This window comes from Protopterus annectens, chromosome 2.part1 (genome assembly GCF_019279795.1).
Source record: "Protopterus annectens isolate FY-2018-M chromosome 2.part1, PAN1.0, whole genome shotgun sequence".
In the NCBI taxonomy this organism is placed as follows: Eukaryota; Metazoa; Chordata; order Ceratodontiformes; family Protopteridae; genus Protopterus; species Protopterus annectens.
The window spans coordinates 953,187,908-953,202,914 of NC_056729.1; the positions used below are offsets into that span (position 1 = coordinate 953,187,908).

The 15,007-nt window shown below is 37.5% G+C and overlaps 1 protein-coding gene across 1 annotated transcript in view; it reads right to left on the bottom strand.

Moving 5' to 3' along the window:
* The window catches only part of CC2D2A (coiled-coil and C2 domain containing 2A), a 3,655,067-nt gene that overhangs the window by 72,663 nt on the left and 3,567,397 nt on the right, over nt 1–15,007 (bottom strand). Inside the window, exons 34-35 of the mRNA XM_044062582.1 lie at nt 11,331–11,389; nt 11,049–11,226 (exon numbers count right to left, since the gene is read on the bottom strand). Of these exons, the coding sequence (XP_043918517.1) occupies nt 11,049–11,226; nt 11,331–11,389 (237 nt within the window). The remainder of the gene's footprint in view (nt 1–11,048; nt 11,227–11,330; nt 11,390–15,007) is intronic.

Below are 15,007 nucleotides of genomic sequence, written 5' to 3' on the forward strand. Positions count from 1 at the left end.
ATTTCTTTCTCTTTGCCTATACTCTGATATCAATCCTTGATAGGAAGGCAATTTCTAACCTGCAGTCCAAATAAATTATTGACCTTTTCCCATTCTATTACCTTTCCCCCCTCTAGTTATTTGCTCCCAATACCTTGGTTCCATTGCCAGTTTTCTCCAATAAATTCCAGTCCCCTCTTGCCTACTGTCTTTATCCCTAATTGCAGTATCCCTATCAGCAGCCACTCCTTTCTCCATTCCCATGTTGGCTTAGTTCTTAGAATACTTTCTGCTACTTTATAAATATAATATTCTGTATGATTGTTGTTATTCTCCCTAAAGGTCTGCATTCAAAATTTCAGTCTCTCCGTGTCTCTTGGGCTAGTCACCATTTCATCATCATCCCTTTCCACTTTGAATTATAGTTTTCTGTTTGTGCTATGTATACGATCCTTAATTGTGTTCCTCTGAAATACCCTTTCAAATTGGGTAATCCCACTCTGCCTTGCTCTATTGGAAGCATCAGCTTATCCCACTTGACTCCTGATGTCTTTCCCTCACAGACAAAATCCTTCAGCTCTTTATTAATTGCTATCCACAACTTCTCCTCTGGTTGATAAAAATATGCTTGACCTGTGTATAAGACTAAAGGGACTAAAAATATTTTAACTGCTTCGATCTTACTATACATATCCATATAACAAAGCTTCCAATTTCTCATTTTTTGTATTATCTTTTGTTTAGTCTATTCCCACAAATCCTTAGCTGCCACACTGGAATAATTTTTAATTCATACTCCTAAATACTTCATTTCATCATGTCCCCATAAATATGGATATTGCTAACTAATTCATGTGTAGGTATATAATTTAAAACTACAGCCTTTGTTTTAGCTTCATTAATTTTGTATCCCAAAAAGATTTGAAACCGTCTCAAAATGTTCCACAACACTGCAACTTCCCTTTCTGCTTTTGTCAGTTATAGAATAATATTATCTGCAAATACAGTCAGCTTTTCCTGACTACCATACCAATTATATCCTTGAATTTCTAAGTCCCTTACCTTTTTACAAACTGTTATAAATAGACTGCAACTAAAAAAGGGGAAAGAGGACACCCTGCCTGGTTTCTCTGATCAAGTAGAAATTATCAGAGATGACCCCACCCACTTTAATTTTTGCCGCTGATCCCTCATATATCCTCATAAGCAAACTTACAATTTTATCAACGAATGCAAATGCTTCCATTGCCCTACTCATAAAGTCCTAGCTTACTCTGTCAAATGCTTTCTCTGCATCAAGACCCACTAACAATAATGGTGTTTTCTTCCATTCTGCTTCCCTCTGGATCATTAATGTTGTCAAATGTTTGCCAGCCCTCCACAAAACCACCCAGATCCATATCTATCAATTATGGCATCACTTTTGCCATTATTTTAGCGACTGTAGACATAAATAATTTACAATAATGGTTTAGTATAGAAATGGGCTTATATGAAGCTGGATCTGATGGATCTTTACCCTCTTTAGGTATTACAGCTACCTCTGCTTTCTTCCAGGATGCTGGTATTTCTCCTCATCTAAAAATACAAAACCTGATAAGATAAAACAGTGTGTATACAAGCACTCAATACAACCAAAAAAACCCCACAAAGTCCTCACAGTGGTGTAGAACTGTAGAATAAAGTAATCCAAGGTCACAACCAGATGAACGTACAAACTTTAATATAATAAAACACACAATAAAACAGTCAAGCTCTTTCGTCCTTACAACTAGGACTTCTTCAGAACTATTTCCATTCAATTACCACTCCATTAAATACTTTCATTTTAACAACCATGTGATCCTAATTAAAAGACAAACATTTTGGTAAACTTCCATTTAAAAATATTTCTAAAACGTAAAACATGTCCTATACTAATTCCTAAATCATGAATGTATAACCGTACTATTTTGTCTTCTCAGCTCAAATCCTGAGATTTAAATTTTAATACAGGCAGAATTGAACTATGAAGTCTTCTGAAGAAGTCCTAGTTGTAAGGAATAAAGCCCTTGATATTGTTTATTGTGTGTTTTATTATATTTAAATCTTTACAGTCATCTGGTTGTGACCTTGGATTGTTTTATTCTACAGTTCTACACTACTACGAAAATACAAAACCTTCCAGATCTTTATCAGTTTTTCCCTCCTAGCTTCCAGACTTCCCACAGGAATACCATCTATTCCTGGCGACTTTCCTGTAGATTGGTTAGACGTCACAATTGTTATCTCATCTCCTCCTATCCTAACTGTTAATAATTGAGCCTCATTTATCTCTAATACTGGCATATTTAATTTTTCCATAAATATTTCCATTTGTATCTTTTCTTGATTTCCATATTTCTCTGCTTTATAAAGACATTCATAGAATAACTCTACAGGATCTCTTTTCTGTGACCTGAGTCTCTGTGCTAACACTTTTTGTGCTCTAGAGTTTCAAAATAACAGTTGCTCAACAGCAATCTTTCTAAACAGATGCATATTATCAAGGTAATTCCTTATTTTCTGTTTAGCATTCTACAGTTGCTCCTGTTCTTGTTCTGTGAGATTCCCCCTATTCTGCAATACTTTAAGATTTGACAGTCCCTCTAAACAATTATTGTTACTTCTTAACCATATCTCCCTTTTTTATTTCTACCCTATTTTTAAACTCCACTTTAATCTTATCCCACCCTCTAGCTATATTTTCAGATAAAATTGTATCTTCTCTAATAGCACCGGAATAATTTCCACTACCCATTCCTTAAATTCCTCTCTTTTCAACAGATAGATGGGAAAGTGTCAGTGTTTCATTTTTATTTCATTACCCTGTGTTTTTATTTTAATTATTACTGGCATGTGATCCGAAATAGTTATTGGGTGCATACCAAGACCTTCAACGAAATGCACATGTTCCTGTGAAATGTAAATTCTGTCTAGCCTAGACCATTTTTTTATCTTGGGGATTAATATGTAAATTTACTCTGAACTCATATTATCAAATTCACATCTTCCTTGTTAAATATTTTTATAAATTTCTTCAAAAGTCTACCCTCCTTTGTTATATTTTTCTTTCTGGGCCGCCCCAGACGCATCTTCACTGCTGCAAATCAAATTTCCGTCCCCATCTATAAGTAAGATTCCTTGCTGAAAGCTGATTACTTCTTCCAGAATTTTCTTAAGTTACTTTGAAGCAGATTTAGGTGGAATATAAATACATGCCAGTGTAATCCTCCTCTGTTGCCAGTAGCCATTTAGTATTAAAAATTTACCATTATTATCTTTTATATCATCTTCCATCACTACGGTTGTTCCTCTTGCAATTAATATAAGTTATCCTCTTTTCCTTTTTCCTGGGTATTTCACTGAATAACCATCCTGAAAACCTTTCTTTTTCAAATTCTCATGTTCAGTTCTTTCGAAGTGTGTCTCCTGTAGCACAGCTATTTGCACTCTACATTTTTAATACGAGTTACTCTTTCTTTTTTATTTGTGAAAACATGGATATTTAAAGACATTACGGAAAGCATCATTGTATTAAAAAGTCATTATTCCCATCTCTTATGTAGAACAGCTTTTTTCTTAAATGTTTAGTTCCAGCATTTGTATTACATGAATACACTGGCAGGATGAACTTTTATACAGTTGTTTCTTGTCATATCCATTTTAGCTTATGTCACATCTTAAAAAAACTTTTGGTTTTATTGAAAGACCTACAAAAAAAAACAACAACAAAAAACACAACCCCAATACCCCCTAGAACTTATTATCTTAATACTAACACACAAAACTAAGTACACCTTCAAATATTGAGGATTTACTCTCCCAATAGGAACAAATGTCCCAAAATGACAGCCACACTCACAGTCTTGAGTTAACATAAAAGAAAGGTTATCCATGCTAAGACACGTGGCGCAGCCTGTGCTTCTACTAAATTATGTCTGGTTTTGTCTTATGTTTATAACTCACCCAGCAGGGAAAACATCTGAATGCTTTCAAAAAACATTATTGGCTAGCAAATTTCGCTCTTTTTTTCTAGCCAATTTCTCTTTATTAGATTGCGGCTAATTTCTCTTTATTTATTTATTTAACATTTGTTTACCAAGACAATCTGTCTTGGAATTAGCCAATTTTCAGCAGTGGCCTGGGGAGAAATGCTCCAGATGCATGTCTTTGTAATGTGGGAGGAAACTGGAGCACCCAGAGGAAACCCACACGAATGCAGGGAAGACATACAGACTCCACACAGAAGCCACCCCAGCCATGAATCGAATCTGAAAACCTCTTGGTGTGAGCTGACAATGCAAACTGCTGCACCACTGATTGCCCCCATGGAGACATGAGGACCAGATATAGAACTGCTACTAAGCATACATTTATTTGTTAGAAAAAGCCTCATCATATTGAATATTCTTTTTTGTTTACTTCATTTCTCTTAAACTTGTTACTAGATCAAGGTAAGGGCCTTAATCCAGACATTCCCCCGTGCAAGAATGAGAAGAAGCACATTATTTTTTTCTTTTGTCATGCTCTTTTAACCAGACTTTTCTTCTTTTTTTCTTCTTTTTCTTACATTACAGTGCCTACATTTCTCAAAACTGAACAAATAGAAAGAGAGAAGAAGGGAGAAAGAAAAGAAATCATGAGAACCTGCTTACAATAGTATCCACATTCTTCTTTCGGCTGCTCCCATTAGGGGTCGCCACAGTGGATCAACTGTTTCCATTTCTTCCTGTCCTCTGCATCTTGCTCTGTCACACCAACTACCTGCATGTCCTCTCTCACCACATCCATAAACCTTATCTTAGGCCTTCCTCTTTTCCTGTTACCTGGCAGCTTCATCCTTAGCATTTTTTGCCCAATATACTCTGCATTTCAGCACATGTCCAAACCAATGTAATCTTGTCTCTCTGGCTTTGTCTCCAAACCTTCCTAATCCTGTCCATCCTCGTCACACCAGTGCAAATCTTAACATCTTCAACTCTGCCACGTCAAGCTCCGACTCCTGCCTTTTTTGTCAGTGCCACTGTCTCCAACCCATATAACATAGCTGGTCTCACTACCCTTTTGTAGACCTTCCCTTTCACTCTTACTGGTACTCGTCTGTCGCAAATCACTCCTGACACTCTTCTCCACCCACTCCATCCTGCCTGTAGCCTCTTCTTCACCTCTCTTCCACACTCAGCATTACTCTGAACTGTTGATCCCAAGTATTTAAACTCATCCACCTACGCCACCTCTATGCCCTGCAGCCTCACCATTCCTCTATCCTCCCTCTCATTCACACACATATATTCTGTCTTAGACCTTGATTCCTCTTCTCTCTAGAGTATATCTCCACCTCTCCAGGGTCTCCTCCACCTGCTCCCTCCTCTCACTACAGATCACAATATCATCTGCAAACATCATAGTCCACGGGGACTTCTGTCTGATCTCGTCTGTCAACCTGTCCATCACCATTGCAAATAAGAAAGGGCTTAGAGCTGATTCTTGATGTAATATCACCTCCACCTTAAATGCATTCGTCACTCCAACCGCAGACCTCACCGCTGTCACACTACCCTCGTACATATCCTGTACCACTCTTACATACTTCTCTGACACTCCCGACTTCCTCATACAATACCACAACTCCTCTCTGTCATATGCTTTCTCTAAGTCCACAAAGACACAATGCAACTCATTTTGACCTTCTCTGTACTTCTCCATTAACACTCTCAGAGCAAACATCGCAGCTGTAATGCTCTTTCCTGGCATGAAACCATACTGCTGATCACTAATCTTCACCTCACTTCTTAACCTAGCTTCCAGTACTCTTTCCCATAACTTCAAGCTGTGAATGATCAAGTTAATCCCTCTGTAGTTACTACAGCTCTGCACATCACCCTTATTCTTAAAAATTGGTACCAAAACACTTTTTCTCCATTCCTCAGGCATCCTCTCACTTTCCAAGATTTCATTAAACAATCTAGTTAAAAACTCCACTGCCATTTCACCTAAACACCTCCATGCTTCCACAGGTATGTCATCTGGACCAACAGCCTTTCCATTCTCCACATTACACTTAAAAATAACTGACAAGAACTTTACAGCATGCAAAGAAAATCACACACTATAAAAATAATACTATTAAGAAAAAAATCTGTTTTACTTGCAGTTAACTTTCTCACTCCTCTTCCCCTCTAGTATTTTTCCGAACATTAAGACATGACATAGGGCATATGCTTTAGAGTGCCCCACAAGCCCAACAAAGTCCAAAAAGTCCAATGTTTCCAGATTTTCTTGTTTTGTCATATTTCACAAATATAGTTATTGGTTTATAATCCTACATTTTTCAATTTCCAAGTTACTGGTTTTACTCCTGTTCATCTCCATCTCTCAAATCCTGTCTCTGCTTCATTTCCAAAGTACTCTTGAATTTTCTAGTCAACTCACATGCTCCCTTTCTTCTCTCTAGCATTTTCCATTGAAACACTGGAATATATTTCACTGGCACAGTCTCTCTGTGGTCTTTATTACAAGAAGAACAAGAAGCAGAATCAACTTCTGTTTCACAGCTCACTTTTTGTTGGACAAAATTTTGCATTGTATTTCCTTCAGTGTATGTACTTCATCAAAAATGATTTTGTCTCTCTAGGGAAGAATATTTTGGAGATAGCCGGGTACAGCAGTTTGAATCTCGTCCCTGCTTCTCGACATTCCCTGAAAAGTGGAATTTACTTCTGTTCTGCCTAGTGTACAATGAGTAATCATGCTCCACAAATACTCTGCTTTCTCCCACTTTTAGTACTTTGTCCTTCTGAAACAGTATTGTCAGAATCAACTCCTCCTGCTGGTAGGATTGCATCTTTACTATTAAAGGTCTAGGCTGCTTTCTCATAGCCAGGTATGGAGCATACACATAATGTGGCCTTTAAACTAACAACTCCTGCTCTGTAATACCAGTCCAGTTGCTTTTTTGTGCTTTCCTAAAATGAATACAGTCTGTTTCTTCCAGCTTCTCTGGTACAGCTTAAAATCTCAGGTTTTCCCTATGTGCTCTGTCCTCTAATTCTATTGTCTTTAAAACATCTCTTCTTGAGCAGACTCATATTCAGCCAGCCTTTTCTTGATTTCAACCTCTAATTTTTGCATTTTTGTCACCCTACTGAATATCTGTTTAAACATTCTTCCATTTTTTCCAACCTTTTGTTGTTTGAGTTGATATACTCCATCAGTGTTTCGTTTATTTTAACCAGGTCTTTGTGCAGTTGTCTTATACTTTCCTCTAGGTTACTAGAAGTGATGTCTGGAGGTTGCACTGTTTTTTTGCTGAACAGCAGCAGCAGTTTTCCCAGTAAGTGTTTTTTTCATCACTTTTTGTAGCTGATTTTCTTTCAGGTCCTCTATTTCTTTTTTCCTTGCATCCAGGCAGTGCACTTACTAATCATTTACTGAAATTTACCCAGAAACACAAACATCTACTGGCTTTCTCTGCTGAGTTTCTGTTTACACACTGGGAGAGCTAGAATTAAGTTGTTACTCAATGTGCAGCCATCTTGGAAGACCAAGATGATGGTTACTGTTGATGTGATGCACCAACCCCACTGGCAAAAATGGGAAAAAGGGTGTTGTGGATGGATGGGTGGATAAATGGATTCACTTACACTATTATAACAAACTCAAATGCACATGGCTGAAAAACACACAGCACTTGATGATTTAAGCATCAATGTAATGTTACTAATCTAAAATTCAACCATGTGCATTTAGACCAAACAAATGGAACTATATATATATATATATATATATACACACACACACACACACACACACATATATATATATATATATATATATATATATATATATATATATATATATATTTAAAAACAAATTAATTTTAGGGAAATTCTACCTTAGTCTAAAATTTGACCATGTGCATTTAAATGAAACAAATGGAGCTATATATATATATATATATATATATATATATATATATATATATATATATATTTAAAAACAGATTAATTTTTAGGGAAGTTCTACCTTAGTTTTTGAGACAGATCTGTATATCTTGTAAATTATTAAGTAAATGCTTTAAGTTGTTATGGTGTTGCTAAGCTGCAAGATTTACTGAACCACTATATACCTTTACCAAATATTTTATGATGTATTATGATCAAAATATGCCAGTAAACAATTATATGGACACTGCGTATTGCATTTTGACTGATTTCATTGGATATTTTCTTTTTTACCCTAAGTGGCTTGGGAGAATTTCTCCCTCGGGTCTCCTTTGAAAATGTATTAACCCAACTGACAAAACACAAATAAAACAAAATAAAATAAACACAACAGTTTTTGTGCAAAAAAATGCTGAAAATGCAACAACAGGATGCGGATGTAGAAGAAAATTAGCACAAAATATGCAGGAATGGGAACAGCAGTACAGTCCACATATGAAATGTGAAATAGGCATTCATATAATAACTTCTCCAGCAGGAAGTTTAGGCTGTGTAACCATCATTACAGCAATGCTAATGGCACTACCAACTAGTAAACCTGACAGGACAAACCATCACTGCATCTCTGTCTGTTCCACCCCATGAATAATCTGAATAATGCCATCAACTTACTCTCATCTAGCAGCTGAATGCTAAGGATTATGAGGTAGCTCCAGTATGTCCCTGACAGACCATAATATCTAGAGAAGGTGACAGTAATGACAAATGGTTCTCTAGTGATTACCACTGTGTGGCTGCTTCCTGTATATGTGCACATAACTTCTTGTTCTCCTTGTTCATTGCCATATTGCAGCATTTAACTTTTCCAGTCTCTCTCAGGGCTAATCCTGCATCTCATTCTTTTCTTGCTACTCCTCTGATTCCACTTTCCTCATCTAAAAAGCACTCCTCAACATGAGGTAAATTTTCTAGCTTGTAGCTCTCTTTTGTGACCATCTGTATTACCTTTGTGTTCCACTGTTGGTTTTAATTGTTAATTTTTCTAGCTACTATTTTGCATGTAACCAGGGCTGAGCCTGTAGTTGGTCATGTTGTGATCAGTGCTCTACTCTAGTTATCAGATATAAATAAAATAAGTAAAATGGCAATGAAAAGTGCTCAAGGAGCAGAGGAGGTTAACAGAAAAACTAAAAAAAAAGGTTTTGATACTGTTTTGTCAGATGAAATAAATTAGGAAGAAAGAAGCAAATCAGGACACAACTTGCATGTGTGAAACACCTTATTAGGAATATTATACACAGATGAATGCTGTGAAAGAGGATTATTTGGGAAAACAAGACCATAGACTTTAAAAAGGTTACAACAATATCATAACACTAAGCAACCAGATGTATAGTCCTCCAAGAGGGCCTTACACAAACTAATGATTGGTGCCAGAAGCATGGCCTCAAACTGAATGCCAAGAAATGCATCATTATCCCCTTTGGGGAAAATGTCATCCCCACTAATTATCACATTAATAACAATGTACTAAGCATGCAATCAGTCGTGAGGGACTTGGACACCAAGGTTGACAGCAACCTGACTTTTGACCACCACGTTGCCTCCAATGTACGGAAGGCTTTCTACATGGCCCACCTCATAAATAAGGGTATTTCATCCTGGAACAAGGAGGTCATAACATCCCTGTACTCCTCCCTTATCGGACCCATTATCGAGTACAATGACCACTTTGGCATGTACCTTGCTAAGCACATGCAGCAGTTGGAGAGACCACAGAGGTTCCTGACCAGGAAAATCCAGGGTCTCAATCACCTATCCTATACAGATAGGCTAAAAGCCCTGTACCTCTACTCAGTCTCATACAGACTGTTCAGAGGTGACCTGTGTCTGGTATACAAGGCCATTTCAGACCCAGCCTTGACAGAGTTGCTGCATATCCGTAAGACAAACTTATCTCGCACAACCTACATGCAAGGCCTTAACCTGGTCTGTGACATTAATAGAACTTGTTGGCGGGACAGATTTGTGTCCCAAAGACTCCCCCATATATGGGATAGACTCCCTCTCCATGTCAAGCAGAGTACCTCTCTCTAGCCCTCTTTATGAGGAACCTGGACGACTGGATGGGAGACAGAAAATATACCCCTGGGATCCCACCCGTGTCTCTGCTGGACAGGGGAAACAGGTGCTGACTTTGTGGGAACATGGGAGAAATTCCTGGCTAAGCTTATAAGGGCCAATAGCCTAATATCACCCTATGAACCTGTGGACCTATATATAAATGCCAGATTCCATTTACAATATCACGGTGAACTCCTGATAAACATACTGTACATGTGTTTTATTTTTGTTTCTCAGGACTGATGGGTTGTAGTCAGAATAATGGAGGTTAGGCATTAAAATTGACTGAAGCAGGACAGTGACAACAGTGGAATGGATACTCCCCCAAGCAGTCATCATCATGAAAAACACCAAGTGGATTAAAACTTAATTAAAACACTTCTACTGCAGCAGGACAATAATTTCCAATTATATTAAGCATGAACAGGCTGTTTCATATGCTAGGGAGAGAGTCTGCAGACCAACTTGAAAATCCCAACATACACTGCATGCTTTACAAATTTGCAGACTACTGAAAATATAAACAAGCTTATGCTATACAGTCATGGAGGACTGGGCTTTCAAGTTAAATTTTTCCTGTGCAAGTGTGTGGAAATTACTGCACCCCTGATTGAGATTTGATGCAAATTGAATGCCATTTTAAAAAGTAACAATTCCAACCAAGTGTTTTACAAGTGTGGGAGTATCACAAAGCATGTTCAATAAGGGTATTTGCTACAAAAGCTCAAATGAGATATATAGTCTTTTTGTTATTAACATGATACTACATATTGGAACCATAAAGTGAGACTGTGTGGAGGTATGTGGTAATTAAGACTTTGATAATATTTATTTTCTTAAATACCATGAATTAAAAAACTCTAGCTGCTTATATTAGTAGAGTCTCACTGTTGTGCTGATAACAGAGTTTCTGTTCTGAAAAGCTGTTGGAAATATGTTATCATAAAAGAAAATGAGTGTATATTACAATAAATCCTTTACCCTATAATCTCCAAGTTGCTTTTGCAGCTCAGACTGATGGTCATACTCCACATCCTTTCCTTGATTGTGTTCCAGCAGAGGCAGGAAATTACGAAGTGTAGAAGTACAGTACCGATTCCAGCGTGTAGGATGCCTTGGCCTCCACTCCATAATTTTGTCTTTAAGTATCTTTTCAAGCCTGTTTTACAATGGTATTGGATAACATGTGAGCATGTCTCTTTTCTTTTAATTAGACCACTAGACTACACGTGCAATAATTTTGTAAACATAGTCTAGAATTACCTGTCCTGAAGTTCCACCGCAGCTGAACTGTCTGAATGACGATAATGTAATTCATCAGGCTGCCAAAAAAGAATGACAAAACCTCATACGAAACATGCAAAACAATATACATTTCTCTGGACAAACTTGAGCAGCAGATCTACTGAAAATCTTCACTTGTCATTTTTCTGCAACTTTAAAAAAGGTGTGGTCTGCATTATGATTGTTAAAGAGTATTTTTGATCAGTTATGACTGCTATGTAAATATGGCATGAGAGGCCTTATCATCCTATCTTTGAATCTATGATTTTAAAGTGATTCTAGGTCAGAGTTACAAATACAGACTTGTGTAAATCATAATAAAAAAAAAAATTGAAAAGCTAAAAAGTACAGTTGTGGATGATCTTACCATGGCAGTAGATGTCCTACTTCTCACTTTTGTAGTCCTTGCTACTGGGATACCCTGCCAAAGATAGCCAAATATCTGTCTGGCATAGCAAAGCCTTTACACCTTCTGTTAATGCAAACAATCTGGATAAAATGGGGGTACAAATAGGGACATATTTCAAAGATTGCTCTTATAAACTTAGAATGTTGCTAGAGTAACGGAATTTGTTTTAATATACATTCTTGAAGGATTTGAAGTCTGAAACTCAAATGTATGTCATTATTTAGTGACGTCAATCCTGAGATCATCTCAGTGATTTGCCAGGAAAAAAAGAGGAACAGGCCAAAAATCTGGACATTCTGTGAAAATCTGTACAGTTGAGAGGCATGCGTTCCAGACACTGTACATCAAACATATGTCCTACGTTCAAGGCATAAGGTAGATATGTGATGTACAAATAAGAACCACAACACCAGCTCTTCAGCTCGAAAAAGATAAGAACCCAAATGTAGAATACGACAACAGCCAGTTCACCAAACACGTTTTATTTGCTGTACAGTCTCTAGCGCCTCGGCTCGACAAAGCCTTCAAGGAGTAAATTACAATACATCACTATTCCCTATTTATACACACACCCATTAACTAATTACATAATTAAATAATCATTAAACAATTAAAAATCCATTACCTTTTAAAAAAGACAAATTTATATTACACTCTTCCAACAACAATCTGTCTGATATTTTAAAATAAAAATTAGTTCCTTTCTTAAAAGTAAATTCTTCATTTTTTCTTCACTGGCTCCCTTACTATCAACCTTTTCTAGTATAAATGCCCTAATGTGATGTACAAATGCCTAATTGTCAGAATTGAATTGCCTCAGAAGAAACAAAGCAACCCAAGAGGAAAGCAAGAAAGTGTACATCCAGGAAGGGAAGAAAAAAAAAAGAGACAGAAAGTAAGAAAGATCCCTAGGACAGGAGGAAGGCAACAGAAAATAAAAGGGGAAGGAGGGATGGAGAGAGATAATACTGCAACAGTGAAAAATAGGGCATTTATTGGTATTGTAAGATCTTACACAACTGTAATATGTCCTTCCTTATCACTGTTGCATTATTCGTTACAACTGGCACAGTAAAAATGTTACTGGATAGGATGGAAGGAGGAAGCGACAGAGAAACCCTTTAAAAACCTATGAAGGATGGCTCTTGGCAAACCCCACCCTGGTCCTAGAAAGGCATCCTACTCGTAATGTTTAGTAAAGGTGTGTACAGATTCTGAAGTAGGAGCTGCTGAGAGAGAGAGAGAGCCTAAATCAAGAGGTCACCCGAAAAGGGAAATGTTTGAATTCCTTGAAGTCTGCAGTAGGCTACCACTTGGGCTAGACATTTTGGTAAAGATCCTCCAAGGCACAGAAAACAAAAGGCAAAACAGAGAACAAAGCAAAATGAAAACTTCATGGAGATGAGGATGTGGAGGTAAGCACCTTCAGATCTGGGGATACCAGAGGAAAAAGCATCTGGAGGGACAATATCCTGAAGGAAGAAACCTTTAGAATGGTGTTGAGAAGGAAAGATCCAGTATGGGCCTCCAAGACCCCTCCTTTCTGGAAACAAGAAACTTCCTGAAGTACAAACCTGTGCCCTGCTGAGGAAGAGGGATTGGCTGGATACTTCACTGTACCAAAAGATCCTGATGCAGCAAAGGAAAATGAGGGAGCTGGCAGACTTGAGGATGGGATTTTCAAACCATAAAAATAACCATGTTAGATAACAGAAAGTACCTAAGAGTCTGTGGTTATCTCTTGCTACACAGGAAAAGACATGATCAGCCAAGGGACAGAAATGGTTGAATGTCAAATGGAAGCAGATCTGCTTGGGAAAGAAGACTTTTAACTCTCAGAACCCTGAGGATGCTTGTTAGGAAAAACTCTTTTGGAGGATCACATGCCCCTGGAAGGCTGCTTCTGCTGCCTATGGATAAAAGAATATCTGGATGGGAAATTCCTCTGAAACTTAGGAATTGGAGAAATGAAGATCTATTTCAGATCCTGAATTACTTTACTCTCACCCTGCTGAGTCTTAAAGAGTTCAGCAGCTGCATAACCCAATAGATTTTGATTACCTAAGGGAGAATCCAGTAATTTGGCTTTGATGTCAGAACCTATAATCACAGTCAAGAATATCTTCTCGTCACAAACCCTGATGCAGCAGACCTAGAAGATGTGTCTGCAGCTCCATAACTGCATTTAACAGACTGACAAGCCACATGAAAATCAAAACTTAAAATGGAAATGGCAGAAGACTTTGCCTCAGATTCAGGCATATCAGTCAGAATGCCCTCAAGTTGGGAAAGAAAAGGCAGCACATACCTAATCATATGGGTTTGGTAGTTAATGGCCCTGAAAGTTAAGGTAGCAGAAGTACACTTTTCTCACATACATTCCCATACCACATCAACCTTTTGGATTTTTTCTGAAAAGGTTCCCAAAGCAATGGATGAAAGCAAAGCAGTGCACACCACATATCTTGACCTGGCCAAAGCTTTTGGCACAATTGCCCACTCAGGCATAGCAGAAAAGCTAAATAAACTGTGAATAAACTCCCTGCTTCATTCACTGGATTGCCCAATTGGCACACAGACAGAATGCAGGAAATCAAAATAGGTGAAGTCACCTCCACAGAGAGACCAGTCAACAGTGGAGTCTCCCAGGGTTCTGTGCTGGGACCCCAATTGCTTAGCATCTACTTTTTTGAAGTAAAAGTCAATAACAAAAGGCTGTGGCTGAAGCAAACTAAGAGCAGTCACTGAATCTCCAAATTACTCAGCCATCTTGCAGAAAATTTTTTTAACACCTTTATTGAATTATTACTTAAGACACAGGTAAACATACATTTATATAAAAGAAAACAAACCATGTTAACATTCACAGTTACAAACATTATACATCACACATACATACAATTATTATCAATCCAACATTATATAAATAGATCAATTCCTGCCTTCCCTTAAACCTCACTCCTACTCCAAAACATTATTCTGCATTTATTCCCATACTTTCCATTTTTTTTCTATGTAATCTGCTCCTACCCTTTTCTAAAGATCTCACTTCATCCTACAGAAGGTTTGTCCAAAATAAAAAAAAACAGCTACTGAATTCACGGACTGAAACTAAATGCCAAAAAATGCATTATTGCATCCTTTGAGAAGTCATCTACCCCATGGAACTACCACATTGACAATATGCCCCTATGAGTCGATCCAGTTGTTTGGGATTTGAGAACATATGTGGACATGATATAACTTT